Source organism: Canis lupus, chromosome 10, assembly GCF_048164855.1.
Source record: "Canis lupus baileyi chromosome 10, mCanLup2.hap1, whole genome shotgun sequence".
Lineage (NCBI taxonomy): Eukaryota > Metazoa > Chordata > Mammalia > Carnivora > Canidae > Canis > Canis lupus.
In genome coordinates, this window is record NC_132847.1 from 30,522,930 (window position 1) to 30,538,873 (window position 15,944).

The 15,944-nt window shown below is 35.5% G+C and overlaps 1 protein-coding gene across 38 annotated transcripts in view; it reads right to left on the reverse strand.

Moving 5' to 3' along the window:
- Positions 1–15,944, reverse strand: part of PTPRD (protein tyrosine phosphatase receptor type D) — a 2,176,041-nt gene that overhangs the window by 126,332 nt on the left and 2,033,765 nt on the right. For 20 of the 38 annotated variants that reach the window (XM_072841294.1, XM_072841304.1, XM_072841303.1 and 17 more), the window contains 3 exons: positions 13,550–13,759; positions 8,738–8,898; positions 2,804–2,818 (listed from right to left, as the gene is read on the reverse strand). In XM_072841294.1, the coding sequence (XP_072697395.1) occupies positions 2,804–2,818; positions 8,738–8,898; positions 13,550–13,759 (386 nt within the window). The remainder of the gene's footprint in view (positions 1–2,803; positions 2,819–8,737; positions 8,899–13,549; positions 13,760–15,944) is intronic. The other 18 variants (XM_072841302.1, XM_072841313.1, XM_072841311.1 and 15 more) reach the window with 5 other exon arrangements.

Consider the following 15,944-nt stretch of genomic DNA (forward strand, 5'->3'; position numbering starts at 1 on the left):
GTGGCTCCACTGTCATCCCTATAGGACTATGGAACCAGATGTAGAAATATCTGGGCAAGGAAACTAGGTCACTCCTGCACGTACTGTGGGACATACTCCTTATCTTCTTTTTCACTGAGGCCAGGCTGAGTGATGAAGAGACAAAGGGACAGAAAAGAATACTCTTTAAAGCAACTGACTCTGTTTCTCTAGTGCCAGGTCTCACTTCACAGTGCTAGGAACATCACATCTTGTTGCTCAGATGAATCTCAAAACCCAGAACTTGAGACTAAAATTGAAATTTATACTTGTGATAAAGTGAGGGGGGATGACATTTAATTACTACCTTCTCCCCCACTTTACCTCTCTAAATAAATGACCTCCAAGATCTCAGACTCCAAACATCCTAGCCATCTCAGAAAACCAGCTGTTTAAATTTTGTTTTGCTCAGTTTAGTTCTGGTGATCACAACATGGATAATTCTGGCTGCCCACACTTTTGTCACATTATTTTTAAACACAAATGTGCCAAAGTGGTTGTTTTCCAACATAGACGATTTCTAAGAAATGTTTGCAGGATGCAGAGTTTGGTCATCATTGGTAATAATGCTAAAGAGCTTCAAAAATAGAATTTACTGCCATACAGTATTAAATGGCATATGATGACTTAAATCAGGCCCAACATGAACATACTTAGTCACATTTTTCCTTTGTTTTCAGAGGTCTCATTATTCTCATTTTCAATTAAGAAAAAAACAAATAGTGACTCCAAAATGATTTGAATTTTGCCTTGCTATTTTATTTTTTCTATTAAGATTATAAAGCCCTATTGTAAGTTTATTTCCTGCAGAAAGAAATATCTACTGTGTGCAGGAGTTAAATGAGTGAAAAGGCAATGCAAAGTCACATGACATTTCAGATATGGTAGAAACTGCTAGTAGTATAAAAACATGTAGTGGTTTGGGATGTGGATCATGTATAACAAAAATGCTACTCTGTGGCCTAAAAGGATTTTTATTTTCATTTATTCTCAGCTGGCTCTCATCTATGGACAAAGTGGGAGGGAATCTACTTAGTTAGAATAAAGAGATTCAGACATGGGTCAAGGCTTTTGGAAGACAGATATATTTATCTGAAATCCCTACTATTAATATTCAAAGAAGTCAGTTCAAACACTTTATGATTCTGATGCCTTTAAGAATGTAACCCCACTCTGCCATTACTGGTGTGTATCTTCTTGGGGAAGTCAACTATAATGCTTCTCACTCTCTTCACATACGTAAGAGAGGAAGATGATTAGGAGATGACATCTAGGTTAAATGTTGTAATTCTTTAAAAGTTGAATTGTTTTATTTATTTTTATATTTGTAAAGAATAAAATGTTAAAGGAAATTTCTAAGTCCTTCCATGTATACATTAGATGTATGCATTGGCAAAGTTACCCACATATGACTTAGGTAATTCTAAACCATAATACATAAATTAAAACATCATTTAATTAAAAATATTATAAGCTCATTTTTAGTATCTTGAATATTCAATAAGTGTTTAATTAGTGGTTCTGAGAAAAAAAAGAGCGAACTCTTTCATCTTAATGTAACCAGAAGGCACTGATGATGTTATGAAATGTGAACGATATTAATGGGAAGGTAAATCTCTGAGTATACTAAGTGGGTTCAAAGTGTTTTGTGTTTTGACTATGAAACAAACCAAAAAACAAACCTACTTAGATTAATGGCAACTAGTGATATAAAAAAAAAAACAAAACAAAAACACAAAGCACCCTATAGAAGTACTGACTTTCTTACGAGTGAAAGTGTAATATAACTTGCTGACCAGTGTTAAGTGATTTTAGGCAAAATAATACAGCCATGGTTCTCAAACTTTAGTATGCAAATCGCCTGGGAGGGTTTAATAAGCTGTAGACTGTTGCACTCACACCCAGAGTTTCTGAGTCACTAGGTCTGGGGTAGGGAGTCCAAGAATTTTTATTTCTCTCAAGTTTCTAGGTGATGCTGATGCTTCTGCTGCTGGTCCAGGGAACAAGCATTGGGAACTACTGGAATATAGCTTGGGAAGGAAGGCAATTGAGATGAGCACTGAGATCCTTTTCTTAGTTTAAGTTTTATCAGAAATGTGTATCTATTGATACTGATATGATAGATAGATAGATAAGTAGATAGATAGATAGAGATAAAAGTTAGAAAGGTAGAAAGTTAGATTGGATCAGTCATTCAATAATCACATACATAGGTAGTCTTACCATTATTATTATTATTATTATTATTATTATTATTATTGCTACGACTACTGCTGGTGCTGCTATTATTATTTGAGTCTGGAAAATGTGAAAAATAATTTGGAATTATGTAAGAGTTTTCACAAAGGCATGGCCACCAATATTTGCAGGATATGAAAGTGCCTATAGTGTTCCTGTATCAGAAGGTAACCTCAGATCAAACTTAAAAATTGGTCTTGCATAGAAACAAACAAAACAAAACAAATGTCTTATGGGACACCTCACATTTCTGTTCTGTAGACACATTAACACATACAAATGCTCATTAAAACAAAACTCAGACTGGTTTCATTACCTTATAAATTTGAATGATTTATTTCTTTTTATATATACAAACTAATTTATTTCCTCCAGAATCATTTTAATCCCAATCATTTTAATATTTTCTATATCTAGGCTTTATCCAACTTCCACTTGCCAGTCCATACCTTTTATATACAACCTCCACTCTCACCCCCTCAATACTTCCAAAGGCTACTGGTATCTATAACTAAGCATTAAAGGGATTTGTTTCTCTATGCCTCACCTGTCAGGTTTACTGCTCCATTTTAATGCAGCAAAAAAAGAAAAAAGAAAGGCTAAATGTTAGTTGGCTAATGGTAACAAGAGCAACTATGACAATCGAGATTTAAGAAACACTGCTCACAGGCAGGGACACATCAACTGACACACATTAGGAAGTGACAGTATATCAAAATTTTAAAGGCCTCTAATTATGAATTAAATGGAAGACATGAGGATATATAAATAACTAAAGCATTTTTGTGCATGTGTTAATGTCACATTCACTTTTATCCATCAATCTACATAATATTGCCACAATTAATCATATCCCAGAAAATGCTTAATGGTAGAAATATAATATGATTCTTACAATACATGCTATGAAGAAACTACTTATGTACTTAATGGGAATACAGCATAATTCCAGGTAAGAAATTCGGTCATCCAAAACAAAATCTTCAGTTAAGAGGTATGTTATTCCTTTAATGATACAAAATACCTGCAAATTGTGTTGAACTGCACAAAAATGTGCACAATGGTATAATACACTATGAAGTAATAAAGTGGCAAAAGTGATTTCTTTAAACTCCTTTTGACAAGTAAGGTTATCATAAATCAGTTTTCCAATAAGAGATCAAATACATTTTCAGTTTTGGGAAAAGTAATACTCATCATTATAAATCTGCAGACCATGACCCATCTATACTGCTGGGCTAATCCTGAAAGTATTCTATTACCAGCCATTGACATGACATATTTTTCAAGTCAAAGAGGTGCTGCTGTCTGTGAACACATCTAGCTCATGTGATAATATGTGGATTGTTTAGATAACGATGTTCTTTATGCAGAAAGTAAAACTTTTACCTAAAAAAAAAAATTAATCTAAATAATCTCCATAGTGAGGAGAATTGCAAAGTATTTGGTGAGTTCTCAAATCCAAAATAGAGACCGTAAGTCTGCCTTAATACCAATGAAATATATAGACCCAAGTTGCTAAAGAATCTTAGCTTTAAGATAATCCAGTCTATCTCCTTTCAAAAATACAAAATCCACATTTAAATTGTACAAACACACGCAGACAAAGTGAAAAATGAAAATGATATCAAACACACTGGCTAATTCTTTGTATTCTTAATTTTAAAATGATTTACCTAGTGCCCCAGGTTTTAACAATCCAACATATGTGTTTCTAACTTGCTTATCTTTTTTTTTTTTTTTTAAATGGGCTCCATGTCCAGCATGGAGCCCAACACAGGGCTTGAACCCACAACCATGAGATAGAAACTTGAGCTGAGATTAAGAGTTGGATGCTTAACCAACTGAGCCATCCAGGCACCACTAGCTTGTTCATTTTTAATCAAGGAGCTCTTTAGTGAATCAGTTGTAGGAGAATCTATTTTTTGGATGGAAGAGAACTACTTAATGAGTTATCAGTTTTGTGTATTAAAAGGTTGAGTATTCTGCTGAACAAATGCATAGTTAATGTGTGATTCACTCCCTCTTCCACAGAAATGTCAGACCCACCACATACAGGGGTATATTTAGTGCAAGTATCTGAGTTTGAGGACTTTGAGTCCTTGACATACAGTTTAGTGGGGGTAAGAAAGACAGGGGAAGGGGCAAGCCCAGTAATGTGGTGGTTCTGTGACATAGATAAGCAACAAGTGCTCTGAGAGCACAGACAAGGGAACAACCCTAGGGCAACCTGAACTAGTAGAACAGGGCAAAACGGGGACACCCAGGAAGGCTTCTTGTTTAGGAGGTGGCATCTTAGATTACTTCTAAGGGATGTTTTAGAGTTAACCAGGCCAAGAAAAGAAGGCTGGGGAGTCAGAGGTATACGGAAGGATCTACTCAAAGGCCAGCAGGCAGAATCAAGTGGCATTGTCTGGAGCAACTAGGTTCGGCAGCATATTCCTCCGCAGCATCTCAAAATATTCTGATCTATATTTCTTTCTTTGATGACATCTTGGAAATATAGGTAAAGTTGATACAAAAAGAGTAGACGAAGGAGGCACAGTCCACAAAGAGCAGCTAATGTTGGAACTGGGGGAGGAGCTGAAAAACCTGCAGTCTGTGTTTTAGCCCCATCTGTCCCATGGCTTTCATAATCCACAGGTCGGGATGGGAATTATTTACTCTGTCCATAATTCCTATTTAGGTGAGACCATGACTAACGATTTTGTTTAGATAGTGCCTTAGATCTTTCCAATCTCCTAATCCATATTTCCTTTTTTTTCCGTAGCGCATAATAAATACTTCTCATTCATTTGAAATGCTTTTCTGTATAGTCAAGCTAACATTTTATTTTCAAATATCTCTATATAATAATTCCTGGACTGTTCTAGAACTAATGACCAGAAAGGCTTACACATGGAATAAGTATACAAGGTAGATGGATATCTAACTGTTCATTTGCTTTATGGACTCTTCTTTTTTGTGGGGTGGATGGATGAAGGGCAAACTGGAGTCATATTTAAAAAACATACACACACCAGAGGCAGAAATAATATAGCAATAATTATATTACTTGGTTTTTTATGTTGTCAGATTATAAAACATTACTATTAAAAAGGTTCAATTATCTAGTCTACCCACTTACTTTATAAATGAGGAAACTGAAGCCCAGAGTGATAGCATGACTTTCTACCCAGTTAGCTACCTAGTCACAAAGGTAGGACTCAGGTTTCCTGATTCCTGATTTTCTGGTTAGTGTTTTTCTAAACCCTGTTACCATCTTATCTCTGTAATTTACACTTTGAAATCTTGTATATATCACATATAGAGAACAAATTAGAAAGAAATCAGAGGGCAAGATAATTCATCACTGAAGGCCTACCAAATATATTTTAATATTCTGATGAGTCAGCAGGTATTTTAGGGTCCTTACAAAGCCTCAATTGATGTTGTTTTGTCATTGATTATCAATGTATTTAGCTTTACAAATTGAGATTAAAACTAAAGTCAAATAAATATAGTGCCGGATAAAAGAGTACACTAATTCCACATCAATATACTTAACAGGAATAATCTCAGCTTCTTGACACGGATCTATAAAATATGCTTCTTTATGTGAACAAACCATCCATGGCTACAGACCTACTCCTAAGGCAAGTAGTTTTGTAGGCAGGAGTGTGTGATAAGTGGGATTATCAAGATAATATGAGTTAATAATTTTTAATAATAATAATGATAATAATAATGATATATTTAATTCTGAATCATTACCAATGACCTATGTATAAACTGAAAGGCACCTAAAAAGAGAGATGAAGTATTTATTATATAATTAACTTTGCTCAGAATCCAAGCTATAAAAGACACTATTCATTGCCTACAGAAGATTTCCTCTTGAACCGCCTCATGATAATCAAGAAGGACATTGTTGGGTCTACTTGAATTTCAAGTCAGGAATGTTCTTTACTGCTGAAGCAAGCATTTCTATTTCAGAAACGCTTCATGGGCCTTCAGATGGTTGGCTAAATATACTTAGCATTCGAGGATGTGTGCATTTCCCAACAATTGCATTAGACGATGCTTACATATGCACACACTAAAATGCAACTTTATTTTAACAGAGTCATAAAATCTTTAAATGTGACGCCTCTTTTTGCAGGCTTAGAAAAAAAATATACCCAAGTCGATTTTTTCCCCAAGCACATGCACATGAGGCGAGAAACAGTTAATTATAAATCTTTAAAAAACTATCAAGGTTATAATCCTCTCTTCACATTTACATAACTCACAAATGCCATGCACATCTCTGTTAACATGTGACATGTTACATGTGACATGACTTAATGATAGCCAGATATAGCCAAATGAAACACAACTTAAAAAAATACAGCAAGTATTTTGTTCATTTGAATAATCACAAAATGTCATGTGCCATGGTCTAGAAATGCAACCATCAGCAAGCACTTTCTGATTTGACTCCCATAGTAGGATTTGGCCACCTAAATATACATCACAGAAAACAATGATAATTCTACTTTAAATCTTTAATTATTACATTCTCTTCTGGTAATAACTGTAGCACATGAACAGCAAAGGGTACCAGGTCCTGCTTGGACTCACTCAGGATTTGTTATTGTTCTGAGGCGCGTGGGTACCTTGTGCTTCCTGCCCTTACTCCTTAGACAAGAGAGAGGCAATTAAAAACACACTGATACAATATGGTTTAGGATGGGGAAATTGAGACCATCATCTAAGAGAGAGTTTGGCCTTCAATTACTTGCTTTTTCAGCCATTTTATAGTATGGGTAACTGAGTGATGGCAGTGATCAGGAAAAAAAATAATAATGACGGGTATTTCTTTCATTCTTCCTAAATCTAAAATAGGATTGACAATTCAATAAATTATGGTTATGAACTTCTTTCTTTAATTTGTCTTTTCTTTTCAACCCTCTCTTTACACTTAAATAAAATAGAATGCAGCTTCATAAGAGAAACTTTTGCAAAGGACAAGTGTTTTGAAGGATATTTTTTTAAGTTGAGAATAGGTTATGAAAAAAAAAAGACTATTCCAGGAACATAAGAAGAACATGATTAAGAAAAGAATATAGGTAGAAATAATATAAACCCAGTGAAGGGAGCTAGATAAATAGGAAAAAGAGATAATGGAAATAAGATTATCAGATTAAACATGTCAGCAAGAATCAAAATGAAGACATTCTCATCTGATTTTGAAAGTCAAGGTTAGGGCAGGGTGGGGTGGGGGGCCGGGAGGCTATTCCATAGTAGAGAGAAGGGATCATTTTTACAGTAGCACTCTGAAAGATGACATACTAAAGAGAAAAATGGGAACATAGATTAAAGTTTCATAAGAATAAAATTTGGATTGGAAGAAAACAAAGTGATATAAAGGGAGATAATTCAGAATTTAGTCATTCTACATGTTTAAGAGAATGTGTTATATATGTTAATTTTTTAAAAAAATTTTAAATATTTTATTTATTTATTCATAAGAGACACAGAGAAAGAGAGAGGCAAGACACAGACAGGGGAAGCAGGCTCCATGCAGGGAGCCCAATGCGGGACTCGATCCCAGCACTCCAGGATCATGCCCTAGGCCGAAGGCAGGCACCAAACCACTGAACCACCCAGGGATCCCCTTATTTTTTAAATTTTATATATTTTAACATTATATGTATTTTAAGTTATAAAGGACTTAGGGAATTACTAATGTACTCTTTCCAACTGATTGGGACTAGTGGAAAAGTCTAACTTACCATAAAGGAGGCAGCAATGTAATCAAAAAAGGGCAGGAGATCAGAAAGCATGGGGTAGATGTGGATTATCTGCATCCTCATTATAGTCAAAGACATTATATTAGATTAAAACTTAAGTATAGAGGCCAAGTTTTTAGTTTAGTTTTATTAAAGGAAAATGGTACCTTAGATCCCTTCTTGGACACAAACAGAATTTACTATTGGAATAAAGATTATAGAAAAAAGAAAGAAAAAAATTCATTCTCTTCCACAGTTTTCCTTCTTTTATCTTCAAATTTTAGCTACTTTCACTGTTTTAAGAAAGCTACAGGAAAAATCTTAGCTCGTGCACTCATTAGACATATGGAATGGACATAAATGTGCAAATTTATAATAGTATTTCTAAAACCAAGTTGAAATTGAGCAATTGATCATCTAAAGCGATTAAATGCAAGCTTGGAATGATCTGCTTATGAATGTACTAATGTCTCAAATACCATGCAAAGTGTATTTAATGCATAAAGTAGCTCATAAGATCAAGACTAGGATCCATGAATGCTGGGCAAGAAAGTCTATACCACACTTGAATGGGACTTGAAATGGCACAATCTTTACAGTTCATTCTAATCTAGTGGAAACATTTTCCAACCATTAGGGGGGCTACACTGAAGTATTTCATTAATAGCAACAACACAAGGACCATAGAAAGATTACCAAATTGCAACAGAAATATTGGGCAAACCTACCTTTTATAAAGAAGGATAGCTATGACAATACAGATGATAAAGACCACTGCAAGCACAGGACCTACAACCCAGATCAAGCCTTCTTCTTCATCTGTGATTGGCTGTGGATCCAGATCCATCGATACAACGGGGTCAGAGTAGGGACTGGTCGCATACATCTTCTGAGGAAAAACAGAGTCTGTGTTACTTATAAACTAATGGCTTTCTAGTGTGTATCTATAGCATTAGAAGAAGCAAAAATTCAGAACTTAGTGGATGTGATGTTAAGTGTATGAAACAATGTCGTAAAAAAAAGAGGGGAGAGAAAGGGATGAGAGAAGATGTGGGAGAAAAAGGGAGAGAAGAGTATAAACTAAAGAAGTCCTGTAATGTAAATTTCCCTGTAGAGTGAAATATTTTCAAATAAAATCATTTTTGATGGTGTAAATTGCTCTGTAGACACATTTTCATTGAGGTCTATATATGACCTATTAAACAATTTTATGAAGTATAAAACGCAAGCAGTTAACCATTCACAAAATATTCAGTGAGCACTTACATTGTGCCAAGGTGTTCTGTGTTGTGTGAAAATCAACAGAAATATTCTAATTCCAGCCTAAAGACATTATCACCCAGCTAAGGAGACCAAATTTAAAAATAAACATTTATAGGGAAAATGTCAGTATTTAGAGAGGGGAAATGAAGATGTAGGTCAAAGGGTACAAACCTTCAGTTATAAAAAGTTCTGAGGCTCTAATGCACTGCATGGTGGTGACTAGAGTTTATAATACAGTACTATCTACTTGGAAGTTGCTGAGAGTAGATCTTAAGTATTTCTCAGCACACTCACATGCACACACACGTAAAGAACTAACTATATGAGATGATGGATATGATGAGTATTTTGATCTCAGTAATCATCCCACAATGTATATTATAAGTCAAATCATCATGTTGTACACCTTAAATATATAATTATATTTGTTATTTTTCCCTCAATGAAGTTGGGGAAAATATATGGTTACTTGGTGAAGGAATGGACTGAATATTATGAATTTTGTTTTTATAATATCCTATATTGTTCTGTCCCATTTCAGGCTCTCTTAGCACAGTATTGTCTTGATTCTGCCCCCAGCTAAGATCCTAGCTTTTCCTTTTCCGATAGAGACCAATCCACACCCACAATCTGGTCCACTTGTCCTGCCATTAGCTCCTCATCTCTTCTCACTCTAGCACTAGCACTGGTTCTGTTTCCTTCATTTGCTAAATCTAATTGTGATTATTTACTCCCTTCCAGACATCTTTTCCAGATTTACTACAGTTGATTGAGCCTTATTTAAAACTCCTCCCCTGGTTCTCCTAATTCTGTACTCAACTGGTCCCATCCTAATCTTGCCACCTGATCATGTCCTGCTGAACTGACCACCTCTGAATCCATCCTGTGCCAGCATTCTTAAGTTTTATTTTCTGCTAGTCTTCTTCTCCCTTCTCTGGCATGATCATCCTTACTTCTAACTACCAACTTCTATGCAGATTACTTCCTGATTAATATTTCTAAACTGAAAAACTCTGCTAAGTCCCAGACCTGCATTTCCAATTCATTCTAGAGATTCCTACATATACCTGCAAGTTAAGAACTGCATGCGCTATTTCCCTGCTTGCTAGATATACTCTCCACTCCAACTTGCTAATTTTTCTCATCCTCTCAATACTTAGGAATGAAAAACTACTGATTTTTTCTTGCCAATGGCCCTCAGGTCGATCTACCCTCTGTCTAACCTCATGGGTAGTACTTTTCTTCAGGACCTCATTCATGCCTCCCTAAGCCATACCGAGTTTCTTCCTTCTCTACTGCTGCTAGAGTTATTACCCTCAACTGTCAACTGTAGCTGTAAAATCTTCAGGAGGATCTCTGGTGATTCCTAAATAAAACCCACATGTCTTAGCATGGATCTTAAGGGCCTCCATGATTTTGCTTTAAACTTTTGTACCACACACAACATTTTCTATCACGGTGAGCTTCTTGCTACTATTCCCTAAATGCTCTATTCTTTCTAACCCTCTCACAAATTCCACAACATTTAGCTCCTGAAATCTAACTGATCTCCAAGGCCCCACTTAAATACTGCCTCCAGGGAAGCTACTGCTTCTTAATTGGAAATAACCAATCATTTCACAAAATATAGGTAAATTATTTTTTACATTTCAGGTAGCCATTTATTCTTTTTTTTAATAGTATTCCTCAAACTCCATTTTCCTTTTTTGTTTGTGCAGATACCTTATTTTCTTTAACAAAACTATAAACTCCTGGAAGATAGGGGTTTATATTCCATTTGTGCTTGTATACTTAGAGCAGCTAGCCCAGAACTTTGCACTTAGTGAGTTCCCAGCAAATCTTTGTCAAATAAAATAAATGCTCATCTTTTCAAATGGCTGACCGTATCAAGACATAAGGGAATATTCTCATTTTTCTATGAGTAGGAAGTGGTCTAATTTTTTCATCTGCATTTAAAAAATTAATTTAGGACATATATTCTGAACTTAAGTGCAGCAAGCTTAGTCAATCTGGAGGGCATATGTCCCACTAAATGCTTGTATTCTATTCTTCCTTCTCACTTTCCCCATCGTACTTAGGAAAGAGACTGACTACATTTCCAGATTTTCTAATGTGTCAAAAGAGAAAAATTCAGTACATTTCCAACCTTCTCAGAAGCAGCTAAAAAAAAATAGATATGTACAGTGTAAGGACTTGGCAAAGACATTAAATATCCAAGAAACATGATTCTTTATATAAGTATAATTGTTTGTTTTGGTTTATCCTTTCCCCTTTCCATCTTGTAGGTCACACTGAAACTCTTTGGCAGACAAAAGTAAACAAAACTCTGTGATTTGAAATTCTTTACCAAGAGCCTTTGAGATAATCATCTTGGTCAGCCAAGATACAAATCTAAGCAGAGGTTTCCCCAAAGCATACAGATTTCCAACCCAAATCAGGAAATAGAGACACGTGAAAATGAAAAGAAAACAAAACAAAACCATAAAATGATACCAGCCTCGTAAAAAGTAAAACCTGTTCATTGTGTGGGGGTAATGGCCTTTGGTTATTCTAAACCAGTCCTCTGATATTCTTAGCAAGAGGTAATAATGGACTAGGGAAAGCTCATGTCTTAGGGAGTGAATATTTTCTCTATGAAAATTATCAGCCTACCCTGGGAGTGGTTAAGTGCTGAACAACAATTATTCAAAAAAATCTGAGGCTTATAAAATGACGGTATCACTGCTAGCATTATACTAGTTGGATACAGGTCTTTTCTATAAAGTAGATGCTGGCCTAAAAACACATACAATGCATAAAGAGCATTGTCAAGAAAGATGATGGAGAAAAGGGACAATTCAGATGGTGTATTTGGAAAAAGTTCGAATCACATAATTAATGAAACAGTGAAATGAAATACTAAGGGAAGGGGTAGAGTCCTCATCAGTGATAATGCATTTAAACACTAGAAACGTCGGGGAGAATTCAAACCAGAGTCTCTGATGGTGGTGCCACCAGCCTGCATGGTTTGCTGAGGCTTCTCTTCTTTGCTGAATTCTCTGATCTACCTCACTGGTCTCAATGTGCTTTCTGTAACATATTAGAGCTATGTAAAGAAAATCGCTTCAAATATCTAAAAGTCATTAAAAACAAGAAAGAAAACGATGATTTCTACCATCCTATTCCCTTGATGTTCTGCCTTAAAACCTTCAGCTAAAAAGAGGACGTGCATTAACATTCCAGGGAGCCCATCACTTTGTTTCCAAATGACATTCTGTGCACAAAGGTAAACCAGGCAGAAAGGCTGCCTTTGTGTTTTGATTTTCCCCGGGGGAATTCCTTCAGTCATTTGAAGAGAAGCCCCACTGTACGTGCTAACACCTGATGTGAAGAAACCTTTGATACATCTCAGGCTTCTTACACGCGCGAAGCGACTGGCTCAGCTGAGCTGCCACGCCTGTCAGCTTCAGGTCCCTATTAGAAGGATACAGTTCGAATATGTATATTAAATGTTAATGTGAACTGCCACTTCAGAATCCACCCCCCTTCACGTCTATAATTCTCTTCCCCCCTCTCTCTTTTTTTAACATTCACAGCAACTGAAGCGTAAAACGACATAAGAGCAAGATGAATTACATAAAAGAAGACAACTCATTATTTAGAGTACCTCAGGAATTCTCTGTTTTATTGAATTATTTTCTAACATTCTTGGCTTTTCACTGATAAAGTCATTGGTAAATTGCTATAATTAAAGAAGCTGGCTGTGCTTGTCTTTTCCTAGACAGACCTTTCTTCCCTGTGAATCTGGGCAGAGAATGTGGGCTCACTGGCAGTTACAAGAGAATAAGACACAATCACACTCAATCAATATTTTTAAATATCTGGAAATACACTATGTTTAACTGCAGAACTTGATAGTTCTTATTGTAATTAAATAAACTGAGAACATTTTCAAAGGATGACGAAGGAGATTTTGAGCAGTGATGGGCATCACCCTCTTATCCATATGCATCACATTGATGATTTCAAGAAAGATGTCCTGTCAATTCGGCACTCCATCAGCCAAAAAGTCCACCTGAAGTCCATGCCATTAGAGACACAGCCTTGTTTATAATGAAATCTCAGGCAGATTATTCAGCAACGTTTAAATAGCAGGCAACCTGTTGCTCCATTTAAGTTAATGACAGCTCATGAGAAATAATTAGGATGGATATATTTACATGTCCTCCAAATAACCATATTCTGGTGAAAATATATAAGAAAACCAAAGGGAAGAGATACAAGCACAATGAACTTACAGACTCTGCATGCTCCATCACTGCTAACACAAAGAAGACATATTCTTGACCACTCTGGAGTTGCTTGTTTGTGAATCCACCATAATGTTTGTCATCCCCCAGGGTGAACTCAGTGGGAAGGACATCAAAGTGAGCAGCAATATATGGCTTTAATTCAACTTCCCTCCCATAGCGGATGCTTCTGCGTTTCCTAGATATCTCTTTAAGCAGCTTAAGGAAAAAAGTGGGAAACAGAAAACGAAATTGTAAACAACAATAACCCAACTTAATGGCTGTTTAATAGGAGAAATTAATTCAGGACCGGGGAGAACTCAAATACAATTTGTCCACATTTCATGTACCACGTCAGCCTCACTAAATCTCAGTTCTATCTTTCAAATGCTTGTCTTGCTGCTGAAGTAAGGTGTTAGACTGCTACGACGAGGCCCAGGCTAACTATAAACACAAGACTATTAGACCCTTCCTCCCAAAGGTAGCTCATATCATAGTCCACCCCAAGGAAATCTTCTTAAAGGGCAAGAGTGCACTATAACCTAAGTAAAAAAAAAAAAAAAAAAAAAAAAAAAAATTCAGCTTGATTCACATAAGCCTCTCAAGCAGTATTTATTATTAGTTTTTTATTAAATAACTAGTAACTTCAGATAAAGCCATCAAATATGATCACCTTCTGAAGAGGTTAGTACCGTTTTAGATTGTTTTTAGTAATGAGATCATTTACATGATACAAATTCCCTCAAATCAGTAGAAATAGAATCCAATGATCAAGTTTTATTGAAATTTCTATTAAATAGACATTGTCACTCATTTAACAATTTGTGGCTTGACTTGATTTCTTGGCTCCTTGAATAACCTTTTGGTTATTCCTCACACATTTATTGTGACATCAACTTTTCTGGAGCTGAAAGCTCCCTGGAGAGGTTGACTTATCTTCCCAGGTGATATAGGCATGGTAGATGAACATTAATTTTAGTATTACCCTGAAGAAAACAAACATACACATGTACACAAACATACACATGTTCAAGTACTTTTAAAAGGGAAAAGGTAGAACTTGTTTCAACATTGCTGTTTCGCATTCACCGTTTTCATTAGAAAGTCACATTAACGATATTTTATGACAAATGATTTCAAAGTGATGTTGAAGTTAGCTTTGTCTTCTCCCCTTAAATATATTGGTGTTTCATAGGGCATAACCGGGGGAAAAGTTTATAGCAGTCTGTGATGTCTTTTTTTTTGGGGGGGGGAATGAAACTTGTTTTCAGCTCAATAAATAAAATTAAGATACTAATGGAAACATTCTGGTGAAATTATTTGCTACTACTCTTGTATCTATAAGTGGAAATGATAGATAAAAAACCAAAGCAGCAATATCTGCTTAGCAAAATGAGACCCTGGCATTCTCAAGGTCAGGCTTCTTTGATAATGGCTGCAGACTCCTCTATACATGGCAAAGGTCAAATACTAATGTAAGGAACCTGGTGGCACACTACACAGAGTTGTAAATGTGCTCAGCTGATCAAATGGAAACTAAAATTGTAAACATTCTTTTGGTTATATTCTGTGCCCATGTTATTTTTGAATTTAATTTAAAATGCTCTATTTTCTTTAAATTTGAATTTATTGATGTGATGAAAATTACATGAACTCTATAGCTCTTTTATGAGACCCACAATTGCGGGCATCACCTGTTTAGCAAATTTGGACGATCTGATGATAAATTCAGAAGGCTGATCTATTATGCACCAAAGAAGAGGTAATAAAATAAGGCCAGGAACTCAGCACCATCTTTCAATCCTGCTGTCAAGTTTAGGTTTACTTATAATAATGCTAATCACAATGATGGCTAATATTTATTAAGCACTTAGTTGCTGCCAAGCACTGTTCTCAGAAGCCCAATATTTATTAGTTCATTTACTCCTCATAATAAACCTTATAACTGAGGGCATTATTATATCCCCATTTTATAAATGAGAACACTAAGGCATAACAGAAAGTGGCAGTTTATAATCTGATCAACTGGTGAAATAAAATGAAATTACATGTAAGAGATTTTTTAAGCTATATTTTTGTTGGCGTAATGGTTGCACAATATCAAGAAAACACAAATGCAACATTTAAGCTAAACTGATCATCTAAATTGTTTTAACTCAGTCTATGCTTACTTAGACAGATGTAATTTTTGTGCATCTGTTCTCATTAATGCAGCTGAATGTGTACTTAGGTTTCCTTTTCCTGGATTATTTTAACATGTTATTTTAAAACATTCTGATGCCATATATTTAATAGTATAGTGGAAAAGTCATTACGAAGGTTATCATTGATATGTGGTAAACAATGAGCCATTATATTAAGGACAAATGTACTGCAGATGAGCTGAACAGCTTTTTGAAGTTGG